Source organism: Penicillium brevicompactum (genome assembly GCF_028827555.1).
Source record: "Penicillium brevicompactum strain IBT 35665 chromosome Unknown utg000007l_segment0_segment0, whole genome shotgun sequence".
Classification (NCBI taxonomy): domain Eukaryota; kingdom Fungi; phylum Ascomycota; class Eurotiomycetes; order Eurotiales; family Aspergillaceae; genus Penicillium; species Penicillium brevicompactum.
The window spans coordinates 520,129-547,948 of NW_026623210.1; the positions used below are offsets into that span (position 1 = coordinate 520,129).

The following is a 27,820-nucleotide window of genomic DNA, read 5'->3' on the forward strand; positions in this document are numbered from 1 at the left end:
CAGCGCCCTATGAAATCGAAAAAAAGAGTTGAACACAAATGAAAGCAAAGACCGGGGAATATCAGAAGAATACATCAAAGTAGAGCGCCGTGAAGAACAAAGACGAGAGAGCCAGACGGAAAGAAGTGGATGTTCGAGGTGTGAATCGAAGACCCATCTCCCACATTCTTTTCAGATGTTGGTTTACTCGAGAAGACCACCCTTCTTCTTCTGCTCGACCTTCAGGAGGAGTGCACGGTTGATGCGGGGCAGCACACCTCCGAAGGCGATAGTCGCACGGATAAGAGTGTCCAGCTCCTCATCACCACGGATGGCGAGTTGCAGGTGGCGCGGGGTGATACGCTTGACCTTGAGATCCTTCGCGGCGTTGCCGGCCAATTCGAGGACTTCGGCGGTAAGGTACTCGAGGACAGCGGTCACATAAACAGCGGCTGGGCGGTGTTAGCAGGTGGACATGAAACGTGGGATTTAGGAGCACGGCATACCCTTAGCGCCAACACGCATCTTGTTCTGGGTGTTGTTCTTCAAGAAACGCTTGACACGACCACAGGGGAACTAGATAGGTTCAAAGTTAGCGTCGCGGTCTTTCGGATACCGGTGGACCGTGACAACGCGGTCGGCAGAGACAGATTATGCGAAGGCCAGAGGCTGTGACTGAGCCCACCCCTATTGAGGAACAATGAGGGGACCCCGACGCGTCAAAGGTAACTTCATCAAGCATCTCGGTGCCCGCATCGCAAACCCAGTCCCCCCGACACGTTGTCCTATCCACCGATGACTGAGGGAGCCAAAATCAGACTAACCTGCAGGCCGGCCTTTGCGCTGTGAGACTTCTGGGCCTTCCCCGCAGCATCACCCTTTCCACCCTTTCCACCGATAGATTTTCCCTTTCCGCCAGGCATTGCGAAAAATTAGTGCGAAAACGGTCGCAGAGATGTGTAGAGTAGGATGAATAAAAGATCGAAACGATCTGGCAGGTGGGTGGATGTGGAGACGATTAAGAGTGCGGAAGACACGCGCGTTGTTGATGGATGGAGAAGTCAGAATGTGCCAGCGCCGGTTGAGCCAAACGAACGGTCAACGCTAGTCCCAATCCGGTAATATCCTTCCTGGACGTTGGGATCATTGTGTTAGTTCTTTTCAAGGGTTCTCTGGTGTTAGTCATATATTTGTGATTTCGTGGCTTTTTTTGTTCCTCTGAGGAGAGGCAGCCATTTCGGTTGGTTCATGCGAGGAGACGCCGCCAGGTTAGTGTTCCCTCATCCAAGGGAGTGCAGTGTGCTTCCAAAGCATCTGCGGCAAGTTCACTGGTAAACCTCTCTTGGATGCCTGAAATCAGACAGCAATTCCAGATTGGCCTATAAAGGTAGCCCACATGTGGTGGTTGCTGGTCTTTTGCAAATAAGCTGGTCTGGTTTGAAGCTGGGCCATCACAGCTATGGACGAAGAGGGGATTTCACGTGACCCTTATCTTTCAAATGGTGCCTGAGGCGAGAGTGCAGGATCGGGAGATTTATTTCTCCGATGTGATCTTTACCCGCACTGAAGGCGTTATTCGCCGTCGAGTCATGTGACTGCAAGGCCGATAGTGAAATGCGGCTGCACTGTTTATCCGAGATCCCTGCGCTTCCAGAATTAATGCCAGGTGGCCCGCGTCCCCTTCAAGTTTTGCGTGTTGAACTCCCCCATACTCACCCATTTCTCCATATTAATCAACATCCGGCAACATGGTGTCTCCTCAAATGTATGTATTTATGATGCCCAAAATTACGTCGATAATGCCAAGTTACAAAAATTGACCATCGCAGCACCAACCTCGCCATCATCCTGGTGATGATGCAGCTGGCCAAGAAGGTTCCCTTTGAGGATCCTCAGGTCCTGCTGCTCGTCCGCGGATGCTACATCCTTTCCAATGTCCTGATCCTTGCCGTGACATTGTACACCCAGTACCAGATCAACGCCAAGAAGGGTATGCCGAACCGATCGCGTGCTCCATTGATTCAAAGCTGACCGCGACCCCAGATATGACGACCCTCAAGTATGTCGAGCCTGCCCCAATGGGTAGCACCGAGGAGCCCAAGCCCGTCACCACCACCAACATGGACTACGACAAGGGCCAGCTCCGCCAGGCGCTGCGCAGCCAGCTTATGGGTGTCGGCATGATGGGTGTGATGCACTTGTACTTCCAGTACACCAACCCCCTCCTCATCCAGTCCATCATCCCCCTTAAGGGCGCCTTCGAGTCCAACCTCGCCAAGATCCACGTTTTCGGAAAGCCCGCCACTGGTGATCTTGCCCGTCCCTTCAAGGCCGGCGGTGGCTTCATGTCCCCCGGTGCCCCCAAGACCGACAAGGCTTCCATCGATGCCGCCGAGAAGAACTGGCGCGGTGGTGTCAAGGAGGAGTAAATGGGATGAGATATTCTGGGCTATCAATCAATCCCATACTAGGTTGATACGGGCCGTGGCACCTTTGCCGAGTTCTTATTGTATACCATAGATCATATCCTTGAGACCAGACCTTTACTGGATCTGGATCATATTATTGTTAATCATTGACCACCTCCGTCATGCCATATGGCTAAGCTTTGTAGACTTGAACTGATGTTCCATCATCCCATGTGCATGTCGTACCATGGGATGGGACTTTTGCGGTCTTCTAGACCGAGATGGCCTGATGAGTGATTTCGTGAGGATAGTTAGATTTGGAGAGAATCCTGGAAGCTCCAAGGTTGCAAGCTTGTCAGCTTGCAGGTTTGTCAGCTTCTCGGCTTGCCCAGGTGCAATTAATGACGATTGTTATCCATGACAGCTGCTCGGAAGTTGAGATCTGGTTGGCTGTGATCTATCAGAATCCGGATAGGCCATGCCGTGGAGGCGAAAGAGATTAATCAGCCCCCAAGGTATTTCCTGTATAGTTGGGGACCCCGTATGTCGCTTGGATCAATGGTAAATTCGCATTTCCAATATTGAGCCAGAAAAACAAAAGCAGAGAAAAAATCTGATGGATCCCGTGGCGTGGGAGGTGTACCGGTGACTCTTTTCAGGGCAAAAGGGGAGCCACCGGTTGGATCACCATACTCGATCCGTCCACCGCAATCGAACCCGCCGAGCAGATGAGCTTATAGGATGCGAGGTAATTGTTTAAATTGCATTATTCCATGTTATACACTGTAGCGCATATACTTGGACGTTGATTTGTAGTCAAATAGCGGATTATTATGTACACTTAGTACTCCCTCGTACTTCGTACTGGACAGCTCGATGTTGGAGATAGTGCCACTCTGCCCCTCAGTCTCGGCGTCATCCACTCTCCACATCCTTCTTCCCCCTTCCACGGAATACGTTCCTACCTTCAGATTATCGTGATCAGCTCCTTGTAACCGAGCAGGCAGAACATTCACGAGAGATGCCCGAGGCATTATCATCAATCTAATAGTAATGACCCGAAGAGTGTACGTTGTAAGGACTCTCATTGGTAGACGGGAGGTACCGAGGGGCAGCGCAGGGCCCCAAATATCGTGACTCTTCCTGCTTTGCCCGGTGTATGAAACCGGAAATGGTTGCTGGGCAGATGTACAAGCGGCAACAGTCGGGAAACAGCTCACCCCTCCGATCTGCCCAGCTGCTCTGGGGAGGTGGGTTGCCGTGTTGAGAGAACCCCGTCCGTCTCTTCGGTGAGGGGTGATCTGTCCGTTGCGTCAGTCATTCATTAATCTTCCCCTCCCCCGCCAGACTTTTTTTTTTCTCTTCTTCTTTCTTCACACTCTCCAATTGAATCTTCTTTTTTAATCAACTCTTTTATCGTGAGTGTCGACCTTTCGTCTTCCATCATTCCTCCCCATCTCCCACCTCCCATCTAACCTGCTATCTAGTAATCCGCAATCATGGTTGTCCAAGTTGGTATCAACGGTTTCGGTCGTATTGGCCGCATTGTGAGTAGCTCCATCTACTGGTTCCATCGGTTCATCAGCTAACTGTCTCTCAGGTCTTCCGCAATGCGTAAGTTGCTCATGGAATAGATCCTCGATCCACGATCCCCGTCTAACCATCCCCATAGTATTGCCGACCCCAAGGTCCAGGTCGTCGCTGTCAACGACCCCTTCATCGAGACCCACTACGCTGTACGTTCCCCCACCCTATCATCGTCATTACGAAAACACCCCCCATCTAATACATCATCTAGGCCTACATGCTGAAGTACGACTCCACCCACGGCAAGTTCAACGGTTCCGTTGAGGCTGTTGAGGATGGTCTCGTTGTCAACGGCAAGAAGGTCACCTTCTTCGCTGAGCGTGACCCCGCTGCCATCCCCTGGGGTAAGGCCGGTGCCGACTACATCGTCGAGTCCACCGGTGTCTTCACCACCAACGAGAAGGCCTCCGCTCACTTGAAGGGTGGTGCCAAGAAGGTCATCATCTCCGCTCCCTCCGCCGATGCCCCCATGTTCGTCATGGGTGTCAACAACACCTCCTACACCAAGGACGTCAACGTCCTCTCCAACGCTTCTTGCACCACCAACTGCCTTGCTCCCCTCGCCAAGGTCATCAACGACAACTTCGGTATCGTTGAGGGTCTCATGACCACCGTCCACTCTTACACCGCCACCCAGAAGACCGTCGATGCTCCTTCCGCTAAGGACTGGCGTGGTGGCCGCACTGCGGCCCAGAACATCATCCCCTCCTCCACCGGTGCCGCCAAGGCTGTCGGCAAGGTTATCCCCGAGCTGAACGGCAAGCTTACCGGTATGGCCATGCGTGTCCCCACCGCCAACGTCTCCGTTGTCGACCTTACCTGCCGCATCGAGAAGGGTGCCTCCTACGATGAGATCAAGGCCGTCGTCAAGGCTGCCTCCGAGGGCGAGCTCAAGGGAATCCTCGGCTACACTGAGGACGAGATCGTCTCCACTGACCTTAACGGTGACGACCACTCCTCCATCTTCGATGCCAAGGCCGGTATCGCCCTTAACGCCAACTTCATCAAGCTTGTCTCCTGGTACGACAACGAGTGGGGTTACTCCCACCGTGTTGTTGACCTCATCTCCTACATCGCCGGTGTTGATGGCCAGTAGGAATCAGGACAGCGTCCTGGGGTCAGAAGTGTTCTTTAAGGTGATGAGTTCCTTGCTACGCAGTCTGCGATTGTGGGCGGATGAGGTGCCTTCCTTTTAGGGCTAAAATAAGATGATAACGTCATGTAATGAAACAACCACATTTTCAAGTTTAATTCTACATTTCCCGGTAATCTTTAGGGTAGACTTCCAATTTTAAAAAGATGTAAGCTTTTACCGATTTGATGGATGAGGAAATCAAGTCGTTTGCTACCGAAAGGCTGAACTGGAGAAGGAAGAAGAGAGGAGTAACGAGAGAGTACGCGCGCCTGCGCGAGCAAAAATAGATGTGGAGCCTGCCTTCCTTCCAACCACCTGGGTCACCTCTGTCACATACTCAACAATCACCCATGGACGCCTATCATCTCATCAAGTGCTGCACGCAAGCTTTGATTCCCGCCGTTTGCCGAAACAGCGTCAGTTTCCTGAAGTGGTAATCGACCCATCTTTTGCAAGAGGTCAAATTCTTTGCCATGACGATTCTATTTCGAAGACGAAAACAGATGGGAGGGCGAGTGAGCGAGTGAGAGCTCTACTACACAAGAGCCATCTCCTCTCCCAAATCCGTCCTCACATACCATCTCTTTCAACCTCCCCTCTCTAGAGTCATCAAACATGTCTCTCGCCTGCCTAAATTTCCTATTTCTAACACCTGCAGGAACGATCTTTGTTTTTTTACAAACGGCCAACTTCTTACAGAGAGCTGTCTTTAGGGCTGTCTTGTTGTCTCCACACGTTCCGGCGATCAAGCTTCATCAAGCTTGGCCACGCTTGACCACACTATGACAGCTGTGCCATTTGCCCCAGTGGACACTAACACCGCCCAATTTCAGGTGTATCAACAATTAGCGCCTGCAAATGGCAACCTTTTTTACACGTTTTTACCAATTCCGAATGAAGTTTGCATTCAAGTGCGAACATTCCTCGGTTCCCGCCATCATAAGGCGTGGAAGTGAAATTGGCGCCGCGAGCCCTCACATCGGTTTCCATGCTGGGTGATGTTTTGATTCCCGTACACATTTTCTCCATCCCCCGCCATAACAACGCGTGGAGGTGAAACTGAGACCGCGAACTCTCACATCGCTTCCCAGTTTGACTATTGTGTCAACCCAAGTACGCACATTCTCCATCCCCCGCTATTGCAAGGCGTGGAAGTGAAACTGGCACCGCGAGCTCTTACATCGGTTTCCATTTTTGACTATCGTGTCGATCCAAGTACACATATTCTTCATCCCCCGCCATAACAACGCGTGGGGGTGAAACTGAGACCGCGAACTCTCACATCGCTCCCATCTTGGATGATATTCTGATCTACATAAGTGCGGAGTTTTCTCGGCTCCCAGTACTAAGACAGGATGTTTCGATTCAAGTTCGGAGATTCTTCGGCCCCGTTATTATAACGTGTGAAAGCGAATCTGAGACCGCGAATTCTCACATCGCGGTCACTTACACTTCACCGCCCACCCAAGTCCTGTGGCGCATGGGTAAGGCGGTGGGTGGGCGGTGCACATAACCTTGGAAGCTGCTAGTTGGCCATTGTTATACATTTTTACGCTTAAACCTACCTCCAGGGCTGTAAATGTAGAAATATATGCGTGTAATATACAAGGTTCTGCAACTACGGCTGTTTAGGGTAATATATCTTCGATAATTAACCCGTACAATAAGGTGGAATATTCTGCCCAAATTTACTGCTGGCCTAGGTCTAGTTGGCGGTGTTTCCGGCGGTGAATATAGAAATGTCTGGCAATAATTACGAACCCAAAGGGGAGCTCTTGGACAATCGATTGCACTGCGACAACCTCCAGAGCTTAAAGGCGAAGTGTGGATGCAAGCACTGAAGTTCCTCGACCACCGGTATAAGAACCCCTAAAATCGAACTTAGCTTCGTCGACTCTCACACATCTCGCTCATACTCGCTTTACCGCCTTGACCGTGTGTTCCACATTGGGGCAGCTCAAGCTTGATCCACGGGTGCTTCTATATCAACGGCACATCCACTTTCCGAGGATCATCACGTACAACATACAACTTTCCGGGTTCATTTCTGCACCCTCTCACTAGCAAACTTCATTCCTGCGCAGCTAACACGTGGGACTTCCAACTGGTTGAGAAGACAAACTTCCAAAGTCTTCTTGTGCTTGAAAACAGTCCAAACACATCAACGCATCAACGGAAACCATCAGGGTTAGCCAGGATTGACCGCCATTAGTCTGGTTTTCCAGATCTATTCTTTTATGGATTTGATCCAATAAGCTCCCAGCTTTTTTACATTCTCTCCGACAAGCCTCCTGCATCATGGACGGCGACGAAGATACCGTAATGCGTGATACGCATACTATCCCATCTCTGAGTTCCGGAAACCCACGTACTCAGAATCTGCCCACACACCTCGGCACTCATCTTACTCCGATTCTTACCCCGTCTTTGAACACTCAAGCATCAACCTCGTCATCACCCGGCTCTGATCAGTCCCACTCTCGAACTTCCGGAATGGGGCCCCCTGACCGTATGGCGAAGGCCAGTGACACGGGCAGCTCCTCTGCAGATCAGATCATGAAGATCGACAGCCCTATTGAAACAAGCTCGGACTGGTCTGATGAAGAAGATCTGGTCAAAGCTGGCCTCCCTCTAGCGTCACTCGCGACGGGTCTTTGCTATGACCTTCGTATGCGCTGGCATTGTGAAGTCAAGCCAGAAAGTGACGTTCACCCCGAGGATCCCAGACGTATCTATTACATCTACAAGGAACTTTGTCGCGCCGGTCTTGTTGACGATGAAGAGTCCACTCGACCTCTGGCGCCCAAAACTCTTGAACGTATCTCGGCGCGTGATGCGACCGAGGCTGAAATCATGACCGTTCACACAAATGAGCATTTCGACTTCGTTCGGAGCACTAGTAGTAAGTTGTTGCTGATCGCGAGTTTTTCGATTTTTCATCTGACATGACTTGAAGGAATGCCTGACGAGGAACTCATCCTCCTCGAGAGATCCCGTGACTCAATTTATTTCAATAGTTTGACCTTTGCATCTGCCTTGCTTTCCGCTGGTGGAGCAATTGAGACATGCTTGGCTGTCGCCCAACGCCGTGTGAAGAACGCCATTGCTGTGATCCGCCCGCCCGGTCACCATGCTGAGCATGATACAGCAATGGGATTCTGTTTGTTCAACAATGTATCGGTTGCAGCTCGTGTCTGTCAACAAAGATTGGGAGAGGCCTGCCGGAAGGTCATGATTCTTGATTGGTTAGTTTCTCCGCATAATGATTATGCATAAGGGTTATTTTATGAAGGCTAATACTGACATAATTCAGGGATGTTCACCATGGTATGCTATCAATGCACCTCTTGTAATAATGCATGAACTTACATGAATTAGGCAACGGTATCCAGCAAGCATTTTACGACGATCCGAACGTTCTTTACGTGTCCATTCATGTCTACCAAGGCGGTCATTTCTATCCAAACGGTCCTGCGGGAGACTGGGATAAATGTGGCGAGGGTGCTGGAGTTGGCATGTAAGTTCAATGGAGTCTCTCCATCAAGCGCTTGTCAAGCGATACTAATATTCATCTTTCCAGGAATGTCAACATCCCATGGCCCGAGCAGGGCATGGGAGACGGTGACTACATGTATGCCTTCCAAGAGGTCGTGATGCCTATTGCGCAAGAATTCGATCCCGACTTGGTGATCAGTGAGCATTTACCCTTTCCCTTAATCACCTTTAGACAAATACTAACAGGAACAGTTGCGGCCGGGTTTGACGCTGCTGCTGGTGATGTCTTGGGTGGCTGTTTCGTCTCGCCAGCTTGTTATGCCCAGATGACACACATGCTGATGACGCTCTCGCACGGGAAGCTTGCTGTCTGCTTGGAAGGTGGATACAACTTCAAATCGATCTCAAAGTCGGCTCTGGCTGTGACCAAGACTCTGATGGGCGAGCCGCCTGATCGCCTGACTGGCAGCGCTCCCACAAAGGCTGCAGTTGAGACCGTTCGCCGGGTGCGAAGCATTCAGGCTCAACACTGGTCTCGCCTTTACCCCAAGAACACTATTGCCCGCACGAACGGGGACCGACTTCATGGTGAGTTTGCTAAAGAAACCGATTTTCTGTTCTGGTACTCATTCGTCTGTTAGATATCATCCGGGCCTTCCAGTCCAATCAGCTGTACGAAAACTGCAAGCTCACGCCTCTTTACGTTTACCGGACCACCATTTCACAGTCGTTCGACCAGCAAGTCCTGGCTAGGTAATGAGCAGTTCATTCTGGCAATGCTTAGACCTGCAACTAACACGCCTTACAGTCCCAATTACACCCACGCCGTTCCCCTCGTCGTGATTTTCCATGACCCGTAAGTGATTTCCTCTTGACTTAAAACCTGGCTCTGACTTCTCTCAGGCCCGAGATCATGGGACAAGCTCATCCCGTTTCTAATAAGATGGAAGCCCATAATGTGTGGTTGGTGAGTATTCTGAAATTCTCTAGCGCAGCAACACCTGCTAACAAATATGGAAGGCTGATTCTCTGAAGGGCTACATTAAATGGATCTGTGATAAGGGCTACGGAGTCATTGATGTCAACATCCCCAAACATATCACACGCGAAGAGGTAAGTTTTGTATGCATTTGTCTGCATGGTCTCTCGGCTCACTCAGGCGTTTTAGTCAAACGGTCGGTACGAAGGGGTCGATGACGACCGCCAGACTGCCACCGAACAGCTGGCCGCATATCTGTGGGACAACTACATCGAGTAAGTAACATCTTTATCATGAGATGAGTGTAGGCGAACATCTCACTGACTCATCTGCAGTCCAAACCAAGCCACGGATATCTTCTTCCTGGGCGTCGGGAATGCCTTCCACGGAGTTGTGAATTTGCTAATCAACCGAGGTACGTTTTATAACTGGAATATAATCAAACACCTGCTAACAGTCCCAGAAAACCTCTACAAGCGCTTGAATGGAATTGTCTCTTTTGTCGCAGAGAATCCAGTTCGCGCAGTGGCCTCCCATACCCAAACCTGGCTATCAAAGTGGTACCGCGAGGTGAGCTAATTGTGAACAATATTCCCTTTTCATCTTAACTCACACGTTTTCAGAACTCGCTCGTATTCGTCGCAGGCTCTCACGGTGTCTGGGAAGATGGCATGCGGCGTCCGTCCAAGCGATACGGAGCGCTGGTCAAGTCCCCGGTATCAGGATTGAATGAAATGCTTGAGGAGCATAAAGAGGCTGTATTTGAATGGATCTCCGAGCGGGCTGATGTCGTTCATGAGGAGACAGAGGATGAGGACGCTTGATTTGATTTGATAATAGTTTGATGGTCGATTGCGAGCGTGAGCATCGATCGCACTTTGACTGTGACTCTTTACGAAATTTACTAATACAAGATACGTTGAAATCGACCTCGCTTCAGCTTGTGGTAGTATGCCATGATTGCCAAATCCAGTGCTGCGGCAACGTATCTCCTTCATGAACCCTGGAAGTAGACAGACTTGATTGGAACTTTTGAATGGATATATTTGACTCGTAAAATCGGATGTTTTATCATCAGCCACCTAGCTTACTCAATTTCTTCTGCTCAGTTTTTATTGTTTGGAATCATTGCACTTATCCAGGTGTGGGAGGGTCAGCTGCCCCGGTGCGAATGATAACTATACAGTTGACTTTGAGACAGTTGGGCTTGGTCTGACACACCACCAACCACGTAACTGGGCTTCTAGCGGTGTACGTGCCTACATTCTAACTTAGCCAGGCAGCGATGGACCTCGGGAGTCTTTCTACCTTGGAAGGTTCAGACAAAGAGTGCCCTTACACCTATGCGGCAACATATTCAGAAGCCCAGATGGTATATTTAGTTCTTACCCGTTGTGGCGCTGATCTGCACGCCTCCCCATGTAACGATGTCTCAGTTGCTACCCCAGAATTCAAGCGTGGCACAACCTGGCTTCGCTTCATGACGCCAGGACCCTCTATTTTTATTTAATGCTCATATCTCTCCGCTCTTGACTTAAGTACCTCTCAAGGTTGTGCTTAATTATACATCTTATACATCAATTTTCGGAGCGAATGCACCTAACGATCGGGTCGAAGCGCTCTGAGACATCGTATTCTCTCCTCATAGGTAAATGATTGTTCTTGCATCGTGACTGGCTTCTCTAGTGTAGATTTTGACCCTGCTGAGCTGTGCGTTGCGGGGCTCTTGTAAGAAACCACTTCCGACTGCCGACTTCCGGTCCTGTGATGGATGGCCTAACCGCAGCCCAAGGACTTTGGCTCTTGGATCGGTCGAATCTGGAGGTTTGCTACCGATTGAGGGATTAGCTCCAACAAAATGTCTGTCTTCGGGGTAGAGCCTTTTCGTCTGCTTGGAAAAGTTAGAGGTGAGGTTGTGCTCAAGGCATAAGTATATAAAGGGCCATGTATCCTCACCACATAACTTCTTCTCACCAGCTTTATCACAAACAACATCGGGATCCTTGGAATCATTCCATTAATACAGAAACCTTGAGACACAATGCACTTCTCTACCGCCCTTATTGCCTCTGTGGCCACCCTTACTCCTCTTGTCAGTGCCGTTGGTAACGCCATTGTGACCAACAACTGCAACTTCCCCGTCTATGTTTGGTCGGTCGGTGGTAGTGTTGGCCCTAAGCAGACACTCCAACAAGGCGAAAAGTACACCGAGGCATTGCACCATGATGCTGCCTCTGGAGGTGTTTCATTGAAGATCACCACCGTCGACGATGGGTTATACAACGGCAGCCCTCAGACCAACTTCGCTTATACTTTGGATCCCGGCACTGTCTGGTATGATCTTTCGGATGTTTTTGGAGACCCATTCTCCGGAAAGCCAATTGTTGTCCGACCCACCGACTCTTCTTGTCCGAATCTCTGTTGGGCACAGGGTGTCAACCCCGGCGGCAGTCAGACCAAGAACTGTAACTCGGATGCTAGTGTGAATCTGAACCTCTGTGCCCCCCAATGTTAAGCGTCTGGGGCTGTTCCAAGCGCGGTTATGGAGATGCCAATGATTGGATAGCGTTGAACGTGGGGTTTGTTTAGACTAGCGGGGGTGGGAAAGCGAAGCCGGATTCCCCATGGGTTCGGCGTGTATCTAGCTAATAATGGGAAATGTTACTCCGTATTGACTCAGCCAATCCCTAATGCCAGTCTGCCTTGTAAAAAGACACCGTCACCTATCAGGCTCCAGAGATCTCTCAGGAGCTCAGAGTAGACTCCCCAACAGCGCTTGTTAGGGCTGGGCCTATCACCGCCTCGGCACACGGGCAGTATTCAAACCGCCACTTCTTTATCAGCATCAACGGCACTGTGACTCTCTTTCTGTTCTCATTTATCATCTTGCGTCTATACATATTCACACACTTATATTCTTCCACATATTTGAGCTCTCTGGAATTCCGAGCGCATTGACCTTATCAGTCACGTCATTGGTCTTCCCCTTGGCAACTGGATGCCTCCAAGGTCCTTTGCTGCAGCAAACCTGTGTCACAGTCTCACTCGCAGTCTACCCTGTCCTTATCCTGATTTGCTGCCACGCACGATCGTGACTAGTTCTCGTCCTGTACAGCCCAAATCTTCTCCGAAATCCTCCGTTTATTGGCGCTCTTTCTCCCACTCCGCCCCTACGTTCACCACAACCATGACTCAGATCGAGCGCATCACAGAGAACCTGCAGAAGCCGGAGCTTGATGATCGTTCTTACAGAGTTATTCGTTTGCCGAATAAGCTTGAAGCCCTTCTGGTGCATGATCCGGATACCGATAAGGCCAGCGCCGCCGTCAATGTCAATGTGGGCAATTTCTCCGATGAGGATGACATGCCAGGGATGGCTCATGCCGTAGAGCATCTGCTGTTTATGGGCACAAAAAGGTTAGCTCAATAATTAATCGTCCCTTCGCGACCCCCCTGTCAGCCGAGGCAAATGTTGATTTGATTGTTGTTGGCAGTATCCCAAGGAAAATGCATACAACCAGTACCTAGCTGCCCACTCCGGATCTTCCAATGCCTACACAGCTGCCACTGAAACGAACTATTTCTTCGAAGTCGCCGCTACGGGCGATTCCAGTGCCCCAAAATCCAGTGGAGAGAGCACTCCCGCCGAGGCAACAAATGGTAGCAATGGTGTTGTATCGAATGGAAATGGACTAGAGGGCAAGTCACCTTTGTACGGTGCCTTGGATCGATTTGCCCAATTTTTCGTCTCACCGCTGTTCCTAGAGTCTACCCTAGAGCGTGAGCTGCAAGCGGTGGATTCGGAGAATAAAAAGAATCTTCAGAGCGACCTGTGGCGGTTGATGCAACTGAACAAGTCTCTCTCGAACCCTAAACATCCCTACAGTCACTTCTCGACTGGTAATCTGCAGACTTTGAAGGAAGACCCGCAGAAGCGTGGCCTGGAAGTCCGCAGTGAGTTCATTCGTTTCTACGAGAAGCACTACTCGGCCAACCGCGCGAAGCTGGTTGTTTTAGGACGTGAATCTCTGGATACATTGGAGCAGTGGGTCTCCGAGCTGTTTTCCGATGTCGAGAACAAGAACCTTGCCCCGAACCGTTGGGATGATGTTCAGCCCTGCACCCCGGAGGACATGTGCACCCAGGTGTTCGTGAAGCCTGTCATGGACTCTCGCTCCATGGATCTATACTTCCCCTTCCTTGACGAGGAAGATATGCACGACACCCAGCCCAGCCGGTATATCAGCCATCTAATTGGCCACGAGGGTCCGGGCAGTGTCCTCTCTTACCTCAAGGCGAAGGGCTGGGCCAATGGTTTGTCTGCGGGTGCCATGCCTATTTGCGCCGGAGCTGCGTTCTTCACCATCTCCGTGCGCCTGACGCCAGAGGGTCTTAACAAGTACCAGGAGGTTGCTAATGTTGTTTTCGAGTACATCGCAATGATCCAGAAGCGCGAGCCCGAGCAATGGATCTTCGATGAAATGAAGAACCTTGCCGAGGTCGAATTCCGTTTCAAGCAGAAGACCCCAGCCAGTCGTTTCACCAGCCGCTTGAGTAGTGTCATGCAGAAGTCGCTACCCACCGAGTGGCTATTGAGTGGATCTCTGCTGCGACAATTCGACCCCGAATTGATCAAAAAGGCCCTCGGCTATCTCCGAGCAGACAATTTCCGCCTGGTCATTGTGTCCCAGGAGTTCCCGGGCACTTGGGACAAGAAGGAGAAGTGGTACGGCACTGAATATAAGGTCGAGAAGATTCCCCAGCAGTTCTTGGGTAGTCTCCAGAAGGCTTTGGAATCAACTGAAGCTTCCCGCACCTCTAACGTGCACATGCCCCACCGCAACGAGTTTGTACCGACCAGACTTTCCGTCGAGAAGAAAGAAGGCGTTGAGGCGACCAAAACCCCCAAGTTGATCCGCCATGATGACCGTGTGCGTTTGTGGTTCAAGAAGGACGACCGCTTCTGGGTACCCAAGGCCACTCTTGAGATCACCCTTCGTAACCCTCTGGTCTGGGCCACCCCTAACAACCTCATCAAAACCAAGCTTTACAGCGAGCTTGTCAGAGATTCGCTAGATGAGTACTCTTACGATGCCGAGCTTGCTGGACTCGATTACCACCTTTCGGCTAACATCTTGGGCCTGGATATCTCCGTCAGTGGATATAATGACAAGATGTCAGTTCTTCTGGACAAGGTCCTCAACACCATGCGGGGACTGCAAGTCAACCAAGACCGTTTCAACATCATCAAAGAGCGTTTGACACGGGCCTTCCGTAACGCCGAGTACCAACAGCCTTACTACCAGGTTGGCGACTACACTCGGTACCTTCTTGCTGAGCGCAGTTGGGTCAACGAGCAGTATCTTGAGGAGCTGGAGCACGTTGAATGTGAAGATGTGGTTAACTTCTTCCCTCAACTGATTGAACAGACTCACATTGAGGTCCTGGCTCATGGAAATCTCTATAAGGAGGATGCCCTGCGCATGACGGATTCTATCGAGAAGATTTTGGAAGGTCGCCCTCTTCCTCAATCGCAGTGGTACTTGCGCCGCAACATGACCCTGCCCCCTGGTACCAATTACACATACCCCCGTGATCTCAAGGATCCCGCCAATGTCAACAACTGCATCGAGTACTACCTGTACATTGGCATCTTCTCCGACGAAGGTCTGCGCTCGAAGCTCCAGCTGTTTGCTCAGATGACCGACGAACCCGCATTTGACCAGCTTCGCAGCAAGGAGCAGCTCGGATATGTCGTATGGAGTGGCGCACGCTACAACGCCACTACCCTGGGATACCGTGTTATCATTCAGAGTGAGCGCACAGCCCCCTACCTTGAGTCTCGCATCGAGTCCTTCCTCCGCGGATTCGGTCCCGTTCTCGAGACCATGTCCGATGAGGACTTCGAAGGCCACAAGCGCAGTGTCGTCAACAAGCGTTTGGAGAAGCTCAAGAACCTCAGTTCCGAAACCGGCCGTTACTGGTCTCACATCGGCTCTGAGTACTTCGACTTCCTGCAGCACGAGACCGACGCTGCCAACGTGCGTACCATTTCCAAGGCCGATCTGGTTGCCTTCTACCACCAATTCATTGATCCTTCCTCCGCTACGCGTGCCAAGCTGGCCATCCACCTGAACGCCAAGTCGGGCGCCAAGGTTGACGCGACGCCATCTGAGCAGCGCGCATCCCTCGTCACTGCCCTCAGCAAGCAATTGGAGACCGCCGGCGTCACTGTCGATGTTACCCGCTTCGCGGCTGCATTCGATGAGGTTGAGACCAAGGTCGTCGACAAGTCGCAGGTTCTGTTCGTCGTGAAGAACTTCCTCGCAACTGAACAGAGTCTACCGCAGAAGGAGATTGAGTCTGTCCTTGAGAAGCTCGGTCAAACTGTCAGTGTCCAGCTTACAGAACTGGGACTCGGTTCCAATGTTGATGCGCAGGATGCTGCTAACGGTACCAATGTGCCAAAGGCTGTCTTCATCACTGATGTTCCTACTTTCAAGGCTAGCCTGCCTGTCAGTGCTGGTCCAATTCCCGTTACGGATCTTTCGGTGTATGAGGATTTTGATGCTAAGCTTTGAGTTTTCTTCTGGGGAAGAGTTGGTGTCGGGGCGGTGCATACAAGTGAGAGGATCCGGTGTTGGTTGAAGACATATTTCACAGAAAGAAGATTAATTCAATATATTAACTATATTTACTACGGATGAGCCCATACTTGGAAGTAGCTGTGGGACCAACGTCAAAACCAAGGTCTCTGTACAGTGATTAGTTACAAGGAGCAACCCTAGAGGTGCCGCCTAACTATGTACAGTCTACTCCGTACTCCGTACTTTTCCAAACAATATGTAGTAGACCCACTTTGTGCCTAATCCAGGCTAGTTTAACTTACATACATTACGTTGATTGGTGATTGACTGAGTGAGGTCCAAGTTTCCAAGTGAGGTGATTGGCTGAGACACCGTATGACCCACCATTTTCGGAGGAATATTTGACCGATTCACCGCTCCTCCCTTTCTTACTTTCTGCCCACCCTCAAACATTTTGCCACGCTACCCTCTAAGCGGTGTAAAAAGCGGTGACAACCTTCATCTCGTCGATAACGATAACGCAGCTACGATGGGGCTTCGCCTCTGGAACCCCGAGCTAAGCCTTGATTCCTGCCCTGAATCAGCCTTGCCCGACATGCCGAGCCAGGAGACCGTGGGCCCGCAGAGCAGCCATTTGTGAGTTCAAGTCACCATATCACCATATCACCAACTGTGTCTAACTTGCTGCCAACATTCAGGCCGATTGTGCCGCGTTCCTTCACGGCTCGTCAGCCAGAGACCCTCCGACTTTATCCCCTTTCGAACTACACCTTTGGTACGAAGGAGAACCAGCCCGAGGAGGACAACTCTGTTGTGGAGCGATTGAACCGCTTGGAACAGCAGTATGAGGTTCATGGCATGCGCCGCACCTGCGAGGGCATCCTGATCTGCCATGAGCACAGCGTTCCCCACGTTCTGATGCTTCAGATTGCTAATGCCTTCTTCAAGCTGTAAGTAACTCTTCCTGCGCGACATGGCGCAATGGCTAATTGCTCAGGCCCGGTGACTACATTCAGCCCGAGGATGAGGAGATCGATGGATTCAAGAAGCGCCTCAATGAGCGCCTTGCTCCTACCGGTACCCAGTTTACTGGCGAAGGTGTCAATGGTGACTGGGAGATCAGCGATTGTCTTGCTCAGTGGTGGCGACCCAACTTTGAGACCTTCATGTATCCTTTCGTTCCTGGCCACTGCACCCGCCCCAAGGAGTGCAAGAAGCTGTACTTGATTCAGCTCCCCAAGAAGAGTGAGTGTCTTTAGCCTGTTGCTGCATGAACGAAGCGCTAACGATTTTACTTCACTTCAGAGGTTCTTTCCGTCCCCAAGAACATGAAGCTCCTTGCTGTCCCTCTGTTTGAGCTCTATGACAACAGCGCACGCTACGGTCCTCAGCTCTCGGCAATTCCTCACCTTCTCTCGCGCTACAATTTCGAAATGGTGGACGAGGAAGACAATGTAATTGCCGTGACACCCTTGGCTAAGGAGTTGGACCCTCGTACCCAGGTCGTTGACAGCCAGGGCAGCTCCAACAATGGTAGTGGCCAAACTGGCGGTGCTGACAATGACACTGGCATGACTGGTCTCGATGATCAGCAGGAAGGCCAGGCCATTGAGTCCCACCAGGGATAAATGCATTGTGACTTTTGACATTCCCCCAAGGGTGAATTGTTTTGCGAGATGTTGACTTGTTCCCAAGAGAGGGTATATCATCAAGGTATCAGGCGAATTAGCTTTGAATTAGCTCAATGAATTTACGAAATTCCAATGATTGAATGCTTGGACGACAGCCGTGTAGCTAATCTAAGCATTCTAATGTGTTCATCTTAGAATACCGTGGTGGATACGCCCAAGTCCTGTCAAAAACTCCCAGGCACTTCTACCAGCAATCCCGAGGCCAACGGTTGCTGCTATTGCCCGAGATTGTTCGGCTTGCAAATCGAATCTCTTGGTGAATTGTTGGCGCAGTTGAGAGATCTGCTTCTCAGCTATGGAGCTCCCCCATACAGTACGGCCAGAGCTAACTACCGAGCAGAGACCCGTCCTCCTAACCAAGTCTTTCTGTCTCCTCATCTTTTGAGCCCATAATTGCTTAGCCACCGCCCAGTTGGGCAACTCGAATAACCGCCTAAGTGTGCAATGTGTTGCTGGACGGTAAATAGCTATACCCCACAAACTGACCTTGTCTCACCTCTGGTCTCTTCTGGCAAGTCACAAACTCCTAGCATTTCCGAACGAAAAGAAAAAAGAAGAAGAAAAACATACATAGGGCCGGCGTGTCCCAAATAGGGTTACAGTACTAATGTCTAATAGGAACCTCGGAACTTCGTCCACGGGTACCTTGGATCCTTGGATCCTGCACGGAAAAAGCTCGGAAAAATAAGTACACAGTGCTAGACCATCTGTGATACTTCGGTGATCGGAGATCGGTATGAGATGAGATAAGATCGTCCTCAGCAAAGTTGGTAAGTTAAGTGCCAAGCATCTCGAGAAAGGAACCCGCTCTATCCAATTGTCGCCCGATGTATCCTCATCTGCAGTAAGCCCAAATGGCGCGTCTTCACGGAAAATATACTCCCCCACGGAGAACCCGACGGACGATGAGTCGAGTCCGTCCATGCCAGGCACAGGCACTACTGTACAACCCCTCACTGGCCTTGGCTTAACCACGTGAAGAGCGAACAAACGAGCGAGTGGATGAAGCGGCATGAGTGGGACCATGGAAGGATGAGAGGAACATACACAAGTACTCCACATCCTACACGATATAGCCCCCGTTCCATTGTTCAGGCATAAGCCCTGCAGCCACCAGCCACTGAGGACGATGTTTCGGTTTCTCCGCGCCGAGCCACATACCAGCATACGCAAGTTGCAGGAATGCCGCGCCGATCCTGTCGGAATTCCACCGGTCACGCGTGAAAATGTGCGCCATGCACCGGAGCAAAACCTCACTTTGGAATCACGTATGTGACGAGCGCACAGTACCCCGCTCCCAAAGGATTGACCAGTGGGGGAATTTCTGGCTCTGAACCGATCTATGTATGCGGATATCTAGGGATCCGGCATGTTTATAAGAAGCGGTGCCTGCATGATATGACTCTTGATATGCACAGCCGTTGAGCAAGCTCTGATTCGAAAGATCTCACGATGCTTCTGGTTGGTCGAATTTTGGGCCTCGCGGCCCTGGCTGTGTTGGCTGTGGCTGCTCCTTCGCGTCCGGTCCCGAGAGGTATGAGATTTTTCTTGGTTTGTGGGTTTCGGTAGCTAACAGCCCATAGATGTGTCGAGTAGTGTGCTTAGCCAGCTGAGTCTGTTTGCCGAGTATTCGGCAGCTTCATACTGCTCCAACAACATCAACTCGACTGGTAATGCTGTCACTTGCGCAGAAGGCAACTGTGCCTCTGTGCAGTCTGCCGATACAACAACTCTGTGGGAGTTCGACAGGTATTGACAAGTTCTGAGATGCGTTGACAGGCCTTTACTTATACAGCTTTACCTTAGGGCTTGCTCATATGGCAACGTCGCCGGTTTCCTCGCTGTCGATGAGACCAACAAGCTCCTCGTCGTTTCTTTCCGCGGTAGCCGAGCGCTCACCACTTGGATTGCGAACATCAACTTCGGCTTGACCGATGCGAGCTCTCTATGCAGTGACTGCGAAGCTCATTCCGGATTTTTGGAATCGTGGGAAACCGTCGCGGATGATCTGACATCGAAGATCAAGTCCGCACAGTCGACTTACTCCGGATACCAGCTTGTCCTTACAGGACACAGCTTCGGTGGAGCTGTTGCGGCCCTTGGAGGCACCGCATTGAGAAACGGAGGATTAACAGTCAGCCTGGTAAGCATTGCCTTCTTACATCTTCAGTCATCATACTAATGAAACTTAGTACACATACGGTCAGCCGCGCATCGGAAACGAAGCATTGGCTACATACATCACGAACCAGGGCAGTCTTTGGCGAGTGACACACCAAGACGACATTGTTCCTAAGCTACCACCTTCGAGCTGGGGATTCAGTCACCCCAGTCCCGAGTACTGGATCACCAGTGACAACGAGGCCACAGTCACCTCGTCAGATGTGGATGTGATTGAAGGTGTAGGATCCAAGTCAGGCAATGCGGGAACATTGAACCCAGATGTTGAGGCCCATAACTGGTACTTTGGACACATTGATGGTTGCCAGTGAGGTGGCACAAAACTCAAGAGTATGATTGACGAGATCTGCAGGGTGCCGGCACCTATACGCAGGTGTAAATAGCTAGTCCACCTGACTATAAACAGCATACATATGATTTGAAGTCGAGCAAATTTGTTTCTGGGGGTTTCCTTGTACCAAAATGCCCTGCACAAAAGACGGGTAATCCCACTTCAGGGCTAGAGCTCATTATAGTCAGTAGTGAGCATGGAGCACTATACTAGAGATCAACGATGTACTACCTCCGTGAAGATTACCCCAAAGACTGGGGGGCACATGTTTTCTACTATCTCCGCATGTCTGATGAGCCGCATGCTACCTGCATCAGTTAATTATTTAATTGCTTAGAAAGAGTGTAAGAATATGACTGTCAGCTGCCCCAAACTAAGCATTCTATGACAAAAATGTATACATTTTGGTCGATCATGTGAAAAAAACAGACTGCAAGATGTCGATTTGTGCGACGTTCACAGGTAGAGCCAATTATACTTAGACCATCAATATGTGGGAAATCGATACAGTGTTGAGAGAGTACGGAGTATGTGGTCTTGATATAGTCAAGTCAGGAGGCTGAGGCTACCCCGGACCACTAAAGCTCCGGGTGGGGGCCCTCAAAACTCCCCTGCGAATTTGCCCTCCGCAAATCCCAATGACCTGACCACCGGGCGTCGTGCCCTCCATCCACAATGCTATTCGCTCCAAGTGGACCTCAGAGTCCCCGTCGACGTAGTCGCATCAAGGCTATCTTCCTCACCATCTTCATCGTCATCGCCCTATACCTACTCTTCTTCGCAAATACAACCACCTCCAAGTTACCCGTCAAAACTGCAACTGGCACCTATGCGGATCGACATGGAGCTGCCACAACATCTAAACCTGCAGGCGAGCTGGCTCGCCCTGCCCCCAGTGGAAAGGTCATGGTCGTGGCTAGCATGAAGAAGGATGACACGTCCTGGCTGCGACAGAACTTCCCCGACTGGTCCAAGAGTATTTATGTCGTGGACGACAAACACGCACCGTTGACGGTGGCCTACAACAAGGGACGCGAGTCCATGGTTTATCTTTCGTGAGTCTAGTGTGCTGCAAAACATGGTCGCCGTTCTAACCAGAGCTCTTAAATCAGATACATCATTGACAATTACAACAATCTGCCGGAATCAATGCTTTTTATCCACTCGCAGCGCTACCAGTGGCATAACGACGACCCATACTACGATGGAATCCCGCCGCTTCAACACTTCCAGGTCCCATATCTGCAAGAGCAGGGATACGTCAATCTGCGCTGCGTCTGGACTCTGGGATGTCCGACCGAGATCCGCCCTCTCACCGATACGCACCGCAACGACGTCCACGCAGGCGAATACTTTAAGCATGGCTTCATGGAACTATTCCCCGATACACCAGTGCCCGAGGAGGTGGGTGTGTCGTGCTGCGCGCAGTTCGGAGTCTCTCGCGCCAAGGTTCTGGAGCGACCGCGCAGTGATTATGAGCGCTATCGTGCGTGGCTATCGACCACTCCTTTACAGGATGATCTGAGCGGTCGGATCATGGAATATTCATGGCATAGTATGTTTCCCTCTGCTCGGTTCAAGTTCAAATGCTAACAAATCCAATAGTGATATTTGGGATGAAGCCTGTGCATTGTCCAAATGCCAAGGAGTGTTATTGCAAGGTGTTCGGACTGTGCGATCTGAATTGCCCGTGGGAGGGCGGCTGCGATGACCGCTATGCTTTGCCACCATATTCCTCGCTACCCAAAGGGTGGCCCAAGATTGGATGGAAGGGTCAAGAACAGGACACCTCGCATGGACTGCCGGAAACTTGAAAGCGATGACAAGTTTGGCGAATCAACCATCTACCCCGACGCCCTGTGTCACCTTCCACTGCTTCGCGGATTCAAGTCACACATCTCGGCTATATCAAGGCCGTTGAATGGATGTACTGCTCTGTGGACACTCGAAGTCCCGCCGACACATGCCACTCACAAGTGAAGGCCGCGGCAACCGCATAGAAGATCTCTGGGAGAGGAATATTCTGAGTATATAGCAACGCGTGTCAAGATGTAGCGAATGTACAAGTATATAGGATCAGAGGCCGAAATCAATGGAAAACATCTCCACTTCGAGCTCAAGCATTACTAGACGCGCCCATCCATTTGCGGAGCCGAGGCTAGAATGATCTCCCCGCATCCGCTTCGAATCCAAACTTCCACTTCGACAACCACACAAAATGCTGATCATCGGTCTCACCGGCTCAATAGCGACGGGCAAGTCCACCGTGTCCACCATCCTCTCTACACCCCCATATTCACTTCCCATCATCGACGCCGACCTCCTCGCCCGCAAGGTTGTCGAGCCCGGCACCGCAGGCTACAAAGCCATCGTCAACTACTTCGGCCCCAGCACCCCAGACCTCCTTCTCGATGACGCACCCGAAAGCTCAGGCGGCAAGCCACTGAACCGACCAGCGCTCGGCCGCCGCGTCTTCGGCAGCACTGAAGAGCGCAAACGCGACCGCCAGGTCCTAAACGGCATCGTCCATCCCGCCGTCCGCTGGGAAGTCTACAAAGCTCTTATCTACCACTACCTGCGCGGCCAATGGGCCGTCGTACTCGATGTCCCGCTACTATTTGAAAGCGGCATGGACCTGATCTGCGGAACGGTTATCGTGGTCGGTGTCCATGATCCAGAGATCCAGATGGCAAGGCTCCGTGCCCGCGACGCCCACCTTACTGCTGAGGATGCGGAGAACCGGGTCCGCAGTCAGGGCGATGTGCGTACGAAGGCGACGCAGGCGGAATTCCGGGGGACGACGACAGCGCGGGGCGTCGTCGTCTGGAATGATGCCGATAAGGCTGAGTTGGAGACGGCGGTTAAGAGTGCGATGACCAGCATTGCGGCTTCCAGTCCTAGATGGTGGGCTTGGACGTTGTTGGTTGCGCCGCCGGTTGGGTTCGGGGTTGCTGCGTGGAATTTGGTGGTGAATTTTGCAACGAAGAAGGGCTGGGAGAGAAAGAAGCAAGAGGAGAAGGCGAAGCTTTGAGGCTGTCTTCTACTCGGATTCCCTTGTTGATTGGTATTGCATTGTAAATATTGTAGCTGTACTAGGAAGTGAAGTGACCTTGCACACGACAGGTCTTGATAGAATGGGTAATGATTGATTCGTTTCTATTTTCGTGAAAAAAAGACATAAATTGTGTTGTTTTATTCCAAGACGCCGTGTTTCATGCTTCGCTGAACGCCAATTCAAGAATTTCCAATAATCAGAAGTCGACTTCTAATGGCTCTTGCGCTTCTTCTTCTTTTTGTCGCTTGATGGTGCTCCCATCAGAGATGCCCGGCCAGAACCAGAGATACTGGTCAATTGGGATAATTTTATCTCTGCTTGTTTCTGCTTTTGCGCCTTGGATACCTTGACAAGATCGCCAGTGTTCGGGTCTTCCATCCACTCGTCTCCATTTTCATCTACCTCGGTACTCGGGGCGGGTCGTGGCTGTGACATGTCAGTAGGATAACTCGTGATTATGAGAGGAATGACCAACCTTTTCCTTGCGCTTGAAGTTTCCAAATGTCTGTCGTCCACCGGAGTGGTTGTCGTCATCGGCATCAAGCGAGTCTGCTGCCAATACAAGAGGCTGCGGCTTGTATTGCGGCGTAGAAGGCATATCCAAGACCCAATGTGTCTCACCCGCCTCTTCAGCAGCTCGTGCGACAGCTTTTTGGCGCTTTTCTTCTTCGGCAGCAAGCGCCGCTGTAATCGCATCCATTTCAGAGGCACAGGCGCTCTCAGCATCGGTGGAAAGACGAGGGCGTTTGCTGTGAGGCTTGGAGCTATCTGACGTGCTCTGGGAATCCTTGGAGGCTGCGTCTTTTGAAGCTGCAGCACGTCGCATGAACTGTGATGCCGGTTTTAGCTTGGTGTCTAGCCATTCAGTTGCATCATCCATACCTTCATCGTCAGGAGATTGGACGACATGCTTTTTCCGGCCTTGCCGGCTGGAGACGAGGAGCCAGACATGATGTACAGATCCAGCCAAAGCGATAGCTTGATTGTAGTAAGTAAAAGATGTCAAGCAAAATAAAATGAAGCGGCAGAAATTCAAGTGCAGAGTGGAGCTACCCAGAACCAGTAGGCGGTGATCACCCACCAAACCACACCTCGCGGATTATTCATTGCCGACCTTGAACCTGGTCCCTTGCCAACGCCATTTTTCCTCCTCCCAAACAACCCGTGGAAACTCGCCCAGTATGATGTCCTGTGGCCGCAGACTCGCGACCTTTGCGTCGGCTACCCCGCGCTTTGCCGTCCGCGCCTACTCCTCCACCGTGCCTCGTCTGAACGGCAGCCCCGTCGCCAACGACCCGACCCCGCGGAAGCCCTCGCCCAATGTCTCCGCTACCAATGCCGAGCCTACCGACTCCTTCGGCCGTCACGATGGCACCCTTCAGGAGTCCCCCGAGGTTGGCGAGCGTATCCGCAGCATGCAGGCTCCCAACCGCGCTACCACCTGGGCCTCCAACCAGCAGCCGCGCGAGCAGGCCATGGTTGGTCCTCGTTTCGAGCAGACCATCATGGAGACTCAGGTATGATCCGCTGCAATTTCAAGAATCTGGCGCAATTGGAGTGCGCTGGATCAATTGAGGCTCGATTGGCTAACCTCGTCTAGCCGCAACCATATGCCGCTATCGATCTCATTCACAGACAGCATGTTCGCTGGACAAAGTCCAAGGTCGTCAGCTGTGACGGTGGCGGTGGCCCTCTCGGCCACCCCAAGGTCTTCATCAACACCGACAAGCCCGAGATTGCCACTTGCGGATACTGCGGTGTTCCCTACGTATGTCCATCTCTGCCTATCTTGGCCAATAGCCATGAGACAATTACTCACCATGTTCACAGGCTCACGAGCACCACCGTGCTTACCTCAAGTCCCTTCCCGCCACCAGCTACCCCCTCGAGCCCACCAATGATGCCGCCGACGTCAACGAGGCCCAGCGTGTCACAGAGGGTGGTCTGGAGCAGCGATAAACCACTAGCATGAGATTTCCTTATTTGGCGTTGAACACTTTTTGCGTTTTTCAATTGGATTTGGGCCAGAGGCCGTGTACAGAATATCGATCAATGGACCCGCCTCGATCGTGTATCATGATATAGTCCTCAAAATGTTTGTACTACGACTACCTGAATTATGATAATCTCATACAATCGGGGTCAATCGGTCGACTCTCGCCAACAACCCCATTCAATATCCTCGTATTTGTGGTAATCGGAGCATCTAACCTAAATCACAATTGCCCGCGTTCCCCCGCATTAAGTCATGCCTTCTGGCCCTGGATCGTTGCGACAACCTTGCGGCTGTGCCGACTCGTACGGAACTCCAAATACCAAATTCCCTGCCAAGTGCCAGTCGCCAGACGACCATTCGTGATCGGAATATTTACCGAGGCGCCAATGAGCGCAGATTTGATATGAGCCTATCAGAATTAGCTTGAGGTCTTGCCGTCAACCCGCGACGGGCAACATAAACGCATACCGGCATATCATCCTCGCCCTCGGCAGAGTGACGGTACAAGTTCCCCTTCTTGTCCATGGGCGCGATGCGATCGAGAGCATCACTCATATCGGCGCGAACATCGTCGTCCCAGTTCTCGTTGAGCGACAGCGCACAGCTGGTGTGCTGCACGAACAGGTTCAGCATGCCGACTTTGTAGTCGCGGATCTCCGGGACCTCTTGGAGGACATGGTCGGTGATCAGGTAGGAGCCGCGACTGCGGGTGGGAAGGGAGAAGTTCTTCTGGGACCAAGACATTGTTGTTTGTTGGAGAGAGCTGGAGATCGCGTTGGGGAGAAAATAAGAGTGTAGTGGGGTTCTGATGTCATTGCCGATGTTCACGTCGTGGATACTCTTTTATATTCTCCACGACTACGGCTGTTACATGTTTTCAACTTGGGCGAATATGAGGCGAGATGCCCAATTGAATGGGCTTGGGTAGATTGTCTACCTGATGTTTTCTCGTGCATGTGGCAGCCTCGATGTATAATAACGTCACTTGTACAAACAACTGCAAATATAGATGTACATCCATGGACCGTGGATCAACTTCCTAGATTGTCTGGATATGCACACCTTCCAGGAATTCAAATTGTGGTATCTGCACTACATGAGAATGCGCAGTGGCTAGACTATCTAGATGTACCCACAGATATGCTGACATTCAACCCCCAACCCTGGAACCCCTCAGTGCTCCGTACATCCGGCGCGAAAGTCCTCGGGATTTGCAAGTGGAAACCTGCGGAGACGCGGGGATGTCTGCTCAATCGTTTCATTCGGTTCTCAAATCCGGTGAGCCCATTCTGATGACATTCACCCTCAGTACTCTTCCCCCACTCTCGCAGTGTGTGATCTATAGCCATGGCTTCAGTCGACCCTTCCTCTCTGTTGGTATCAGCAGCTGTGCCGACATTCAAATGTCCCGCTGGGACAAAGATGCACATATTGAACCTGGGAACCCTCCAAGCTGACGAATCCTGGTTCGTGTGAAGGAGCAACACATCGAATATCCGCTGACCACATCCAGGATCCTGCGAGGCGCCAATGCCAGCGGTCTGAGCAACCTAAACCCGACAAACAAACGAAGAGATCTGGCTCTCCTCTCGGCTCTGATCGAGCATCCTGATGTCGGCCTCATTCTGTACGAGACAGGCTGTGCCGAGGACCTAGAAGTGGTATGTTTATCTCAATTGAACGAATTCGTTGGTTTTACCTAATCGAAGTATAGCAATGGCCGGCACCTGTGACAGATGTCTTTCCCCGCGTTGAATACTCAGACGCTCATAGACTGCCCAATGCCATTAAGGCTACTGGGAATGACATCAAAGACGTCAAGGCTGTCATCATCGGCCATCTCCACCTCGACCATGCGGGAGGTCTCGAGCACTTCGTAGACACCGATGTGCCGATCTATGTCCACGAAGAAGAGTTCAAGCATGCCTGCTGGGCAGTTGCAACAGGTGCAGATTTGGGCGTCTATCTCGGCCACTACATGCTTTTGGAAAAGCTTAAGTGGAGCACCTTCACCGAGTCGCAGTTGGATCTTTTCCAAGGTATTATACTCTACCATTCACCCGGCCATACCCCGGGACTGTGTATCATGCAAGTCAATCTTGCCAATGATGGTCCGTTCATCTGGACTACGGATCAATTCCATGTGGCCGAGAACTATGAGCTTGGCCATCCTCATGGAGGGCTGGCGAGAGATCACACCGCTTGGTATCGCAGCTTGAACATGATCCGTAGGCTTCAGAGGTTGTATAATGCGCGCTTGATCTTTGGCCATGATAACAATGTTGCGCTACAATTGATCAACGAGAAGCCGTATTATGAATAAGCAGTGGGGGCGATCATCCATAGATGGTGTAGTGTTGAATCAAATGTGAACTGCATCCAGATCCAATCCTTCA

At 51.2% G+C, this 27,820-nt stretch overlaps 14 protein-coding genes across 14 annotated transcripts; 11 read left to right on the plus strand and 3 right to left on the minus strand.

The window, feature by feature from the left end:
• Nucleotides 1-183: 183 nt before the first annotated feature.
• Nucleotides 184-902, minus strand: htz1 (histone H2AZ; the record flags this gene model as incomplete). Its single annotated transcript, XM_056960240.1, has 3 exons — nt 184-431; nt 486-555; nt 804-902. The coding sequence occupies 3 exons, from the start codon at nt 900-902 to the stop codon at nt 184-186; spliced, it is 417 nt and encodes a 138-aa protein (XP_056806395.1).
• An 825-nt stretch (nt 903-1,727) lies between these two features.
• On the plus strand, nt 1,728-2,408 carry N7506_010948 (PHO88 family protein; the record flags this gene model as incomplete). The annotated part of the gene is made up of 3 exons (XM_056960241.1): nt 1,728-1,744; nt 1,809-1,969; nt 2,023-2,408. The coding sequence occupies 3 exons, from the start codon at nt 1,728-1,730 to the stop codon at nt 2,406-2,408; spliced, it is 564 nt and encodes a 187-aa protein (XP_056806396.1).
• A 1,478-nt stretch (nt 2,409-3,886) lies between these two features.
• gpdA (glyceraldehyde 3-phosphate dehydrogenase GpdA) lies at nt 3,887-5,070 on the plus strand (the record flags this gene model as incomplete). The annotated part of the gene is made up of 4 exons (XM_056960242.1): nt 3,887-3,934; nt 3,988-4,001; nt 4,060-4,123; nt 4,186-5,070. 4 exons carry the CDS (start codon nt 3,887-3,889, stop codon nt 5,068-5,070), a joined length of 1,011 nt encoding a protein of 336 aa, XP_056806397.1.
• Nucleotides 5,071-7,407: 2,337 nt separating this feature from the next.
• Nucleotides 7,408-10,407, plus strand: hdaA (histone deacetylase hdaA; the record flags this gene model as incomplete). The annotated part of the gene is made up of 14 exons (XM_056960243.1): nt 7,408-8,011; nt 8,066-8,354; nt 8,423-8,436; nt 8,488-8,626; nt 8,690-8,802; nt 8,857-9,192; nt 9,246-9,357; nt 9,413-9,460; nt 9,508-9,571; nt 9,625-9,717; nt 9,773-9,858; nt 9,919-9,998; nt 10,047-10,153; nt 10,207-10,407. 14 exons carry the CDS (start codon nt 7,408-7,410, stop codon nt 10,405-10,407), a joined length of 2,286 nt encoding a protein of 761 aa, XP_056806398.1.
• A 1,217-nt stretch (nt 10,408-11,624) lies between these two features.
• Nucleotides 11,625-12,098, plus strand: N7506_010951 (putative BYS1 domain protein; the record flags this gene model as incomplete). Its single annotated transcript, XM_056960244.1, has 1 exon — nt 11,625-12,098. The coding sequence occupies one exon, from the start codon at nt 11,625-11,627 to the stop codon at nt 12,096-12,098; it is 474 nt and encodes a 157-aa protein (XP_056806399.1).
• A 483-nt stretch (nt 12,099-12,581) lies between these two features.
• Nucleotides 12,582-16,164, plus strand: N7506_010952 (uncharacterized protein; the record flags this gene model as incomplete). Its single annotated transcript, XM_056960245.1, has 2 exons — nt 12,582-12,968; nt 13,078-16,164. 2 exons carry the CDS (start codon nt 12,582-12,584, stop codon nt 16,162-16,164), a joined length of 3,474 nt encoding a protein of 1,157 aa, XP_056806400.1.
• Nucleotides 16,165-16,765: 601 nt separating this feature from the next.
• Nucleotides 16,766-17,798, plus strand: N7506_010953 (cleavage and polyadenylation specificity factor subunit 5; the record flags this gene model as incomplete). The annotated part of the gene is made up of 4 exons (XM_056960246.1): nt 16,766-16,806; nt 16,869-17,120; nt 17,168-17,415; nt 17,476-17,798. 4 exons carry the CDS (start codon nt 16,766-16,768, stop codon nt 17,796-17,798), a joined length of 864 nt encoding a protein of 287 aa, XP_056806401.1.
• Nucleotides 17,799-18,990: 1,192 nt separating this feature from the next.
• N7506_010954 (lipase family protein) lies at nt 18,991-20,353 on the plus strand (the record flags this gene model as incomplete). Its single annotated transcript, XM_056960247.1, has 5 exons — nt 18,991-19,129; nt 19,306-19,395; nt 19,445-19,610; nt 19,668-20,004; nt 20,054-20,353. 5 exons carry the CDS (start codon nt 18,991-18,993, stop codon nt 20,351-20,353), a joined length of 1,032 nt encoding a protein of 343 aa, XP_056806402.1.
• A 695-nt stretch (nt 20,354-21,048) lies between these two features.
• Nucleotides 21,049-22,187, plus strand: N7506_010955 (DUF3431 domain-containing protein; the record flags this gene model as incomplete). The annotated part of the gene is made up of 3 exons (XM_056960248.1): nt 21,049-21,428; nt 21,486-21,928; nt 21,979-22,187. The coding sequence occupies 3 exons, from the start codon at nt 21,049-21,051 to the stop codon at nt 22,185-22,187; spliced, it is 1,032 nt and encodes a 343-aa protein (XP_056806403.1).
• A 404-nt stretch (nt 22,188-22,591) lies between these two features.
• N7506_010956 (putative dephospho-CoA kinase) lies at nt 22,592-23,404 on the plus strand (the record flags this gene model as incomplete). The annotated part of the gene is made up of 1 exon (XM_056960249.1): nt 22,592-23,404. One exon carries the CDS (start codon nt 22,592-22,594, stop codon nt 23,402-23,404), a length of 813 nt encoding a protein of 270 aa, XP_056806404.1.
• A 234-nt stretch (nt 23,405-23,638) lies between these two features.
• N7506_010957 (uncharacterized protein) lies at nt 23,639-24,379 on the minus strand (the record flags this gene model as incomplete). The annotated part of the gene is made up of 3 exons (XM_056960250.1): nt 23,639-23,854; nt 23,904-24,257; nt 24,311-24,379. 3 exons carry the CDS (start codon nt 24,377-24,379, stop codon nt 23,639-23,641), a joined length of 639 nt encoding a protein of 212 aa, XP_056806405.1.
• A 230-nt stretch (nt 24,380-24,609) lies between these two features.
• Nucleotides 24,610-25,387, plus strand: N7506_010958 (zinc-finger domain-containing protein; the record flags this gene model as incomplete). Its single annotated transcript, XM_056960251.1, has 3 exons — nt 24,610-24,945; nt 25,029-25,196; nt 25,259-25,387. The coding sequence occupies 3 exons, from the start codon at nt 24,610-24,612 to the stop codon at nt 25,385-25,387; spliced, it is 633 nt and encodes a 210-aa protein (XP_056806406.1).
• A 287-nt stretch (nt 25,388-25,674) lies between these two features.
• N7506_010959 (YjbQ family protein) lies at nt 25,675-26,168 on the minus strand (the record flags this gene model as incomplete). Its single annotated transcript, XM_056960252.1, has 2 exons — nt 25,675-25,833; nt 25,893-26,168. The coding sequence occupies 2 exons, from the start codon at nt 26,166-26,168 to the stop codon at nt 25,675-25,677; spliced, it is 435 nt and encodes a 144-aa protein (XP_056806407.1).
• A 603-nt stretch (nt 26,169-26,771) lies between these two features.
• N7506_010960 (N-acyl homoserine lactonase family protein) lies at nt 26,772-27,747 on the plus strand (the record flags this gene model as incomplete). The annotated part of the gene is made up of 3 exons (XM_056960253.1): nt 26,772-26,890; nt 26,938-27,085; nt 27,139-27,747. The coding sequence occupies 3 exons, from the start codon at nt 26,772-26,774 to the stop codon at nt 27,745-27,747; spliced, it is 876 nt and encodes a 291-aa protein (XP_056806408.1).
• Nucleotides 27,748-27,820: the final 73 nt, after the last annotated feature.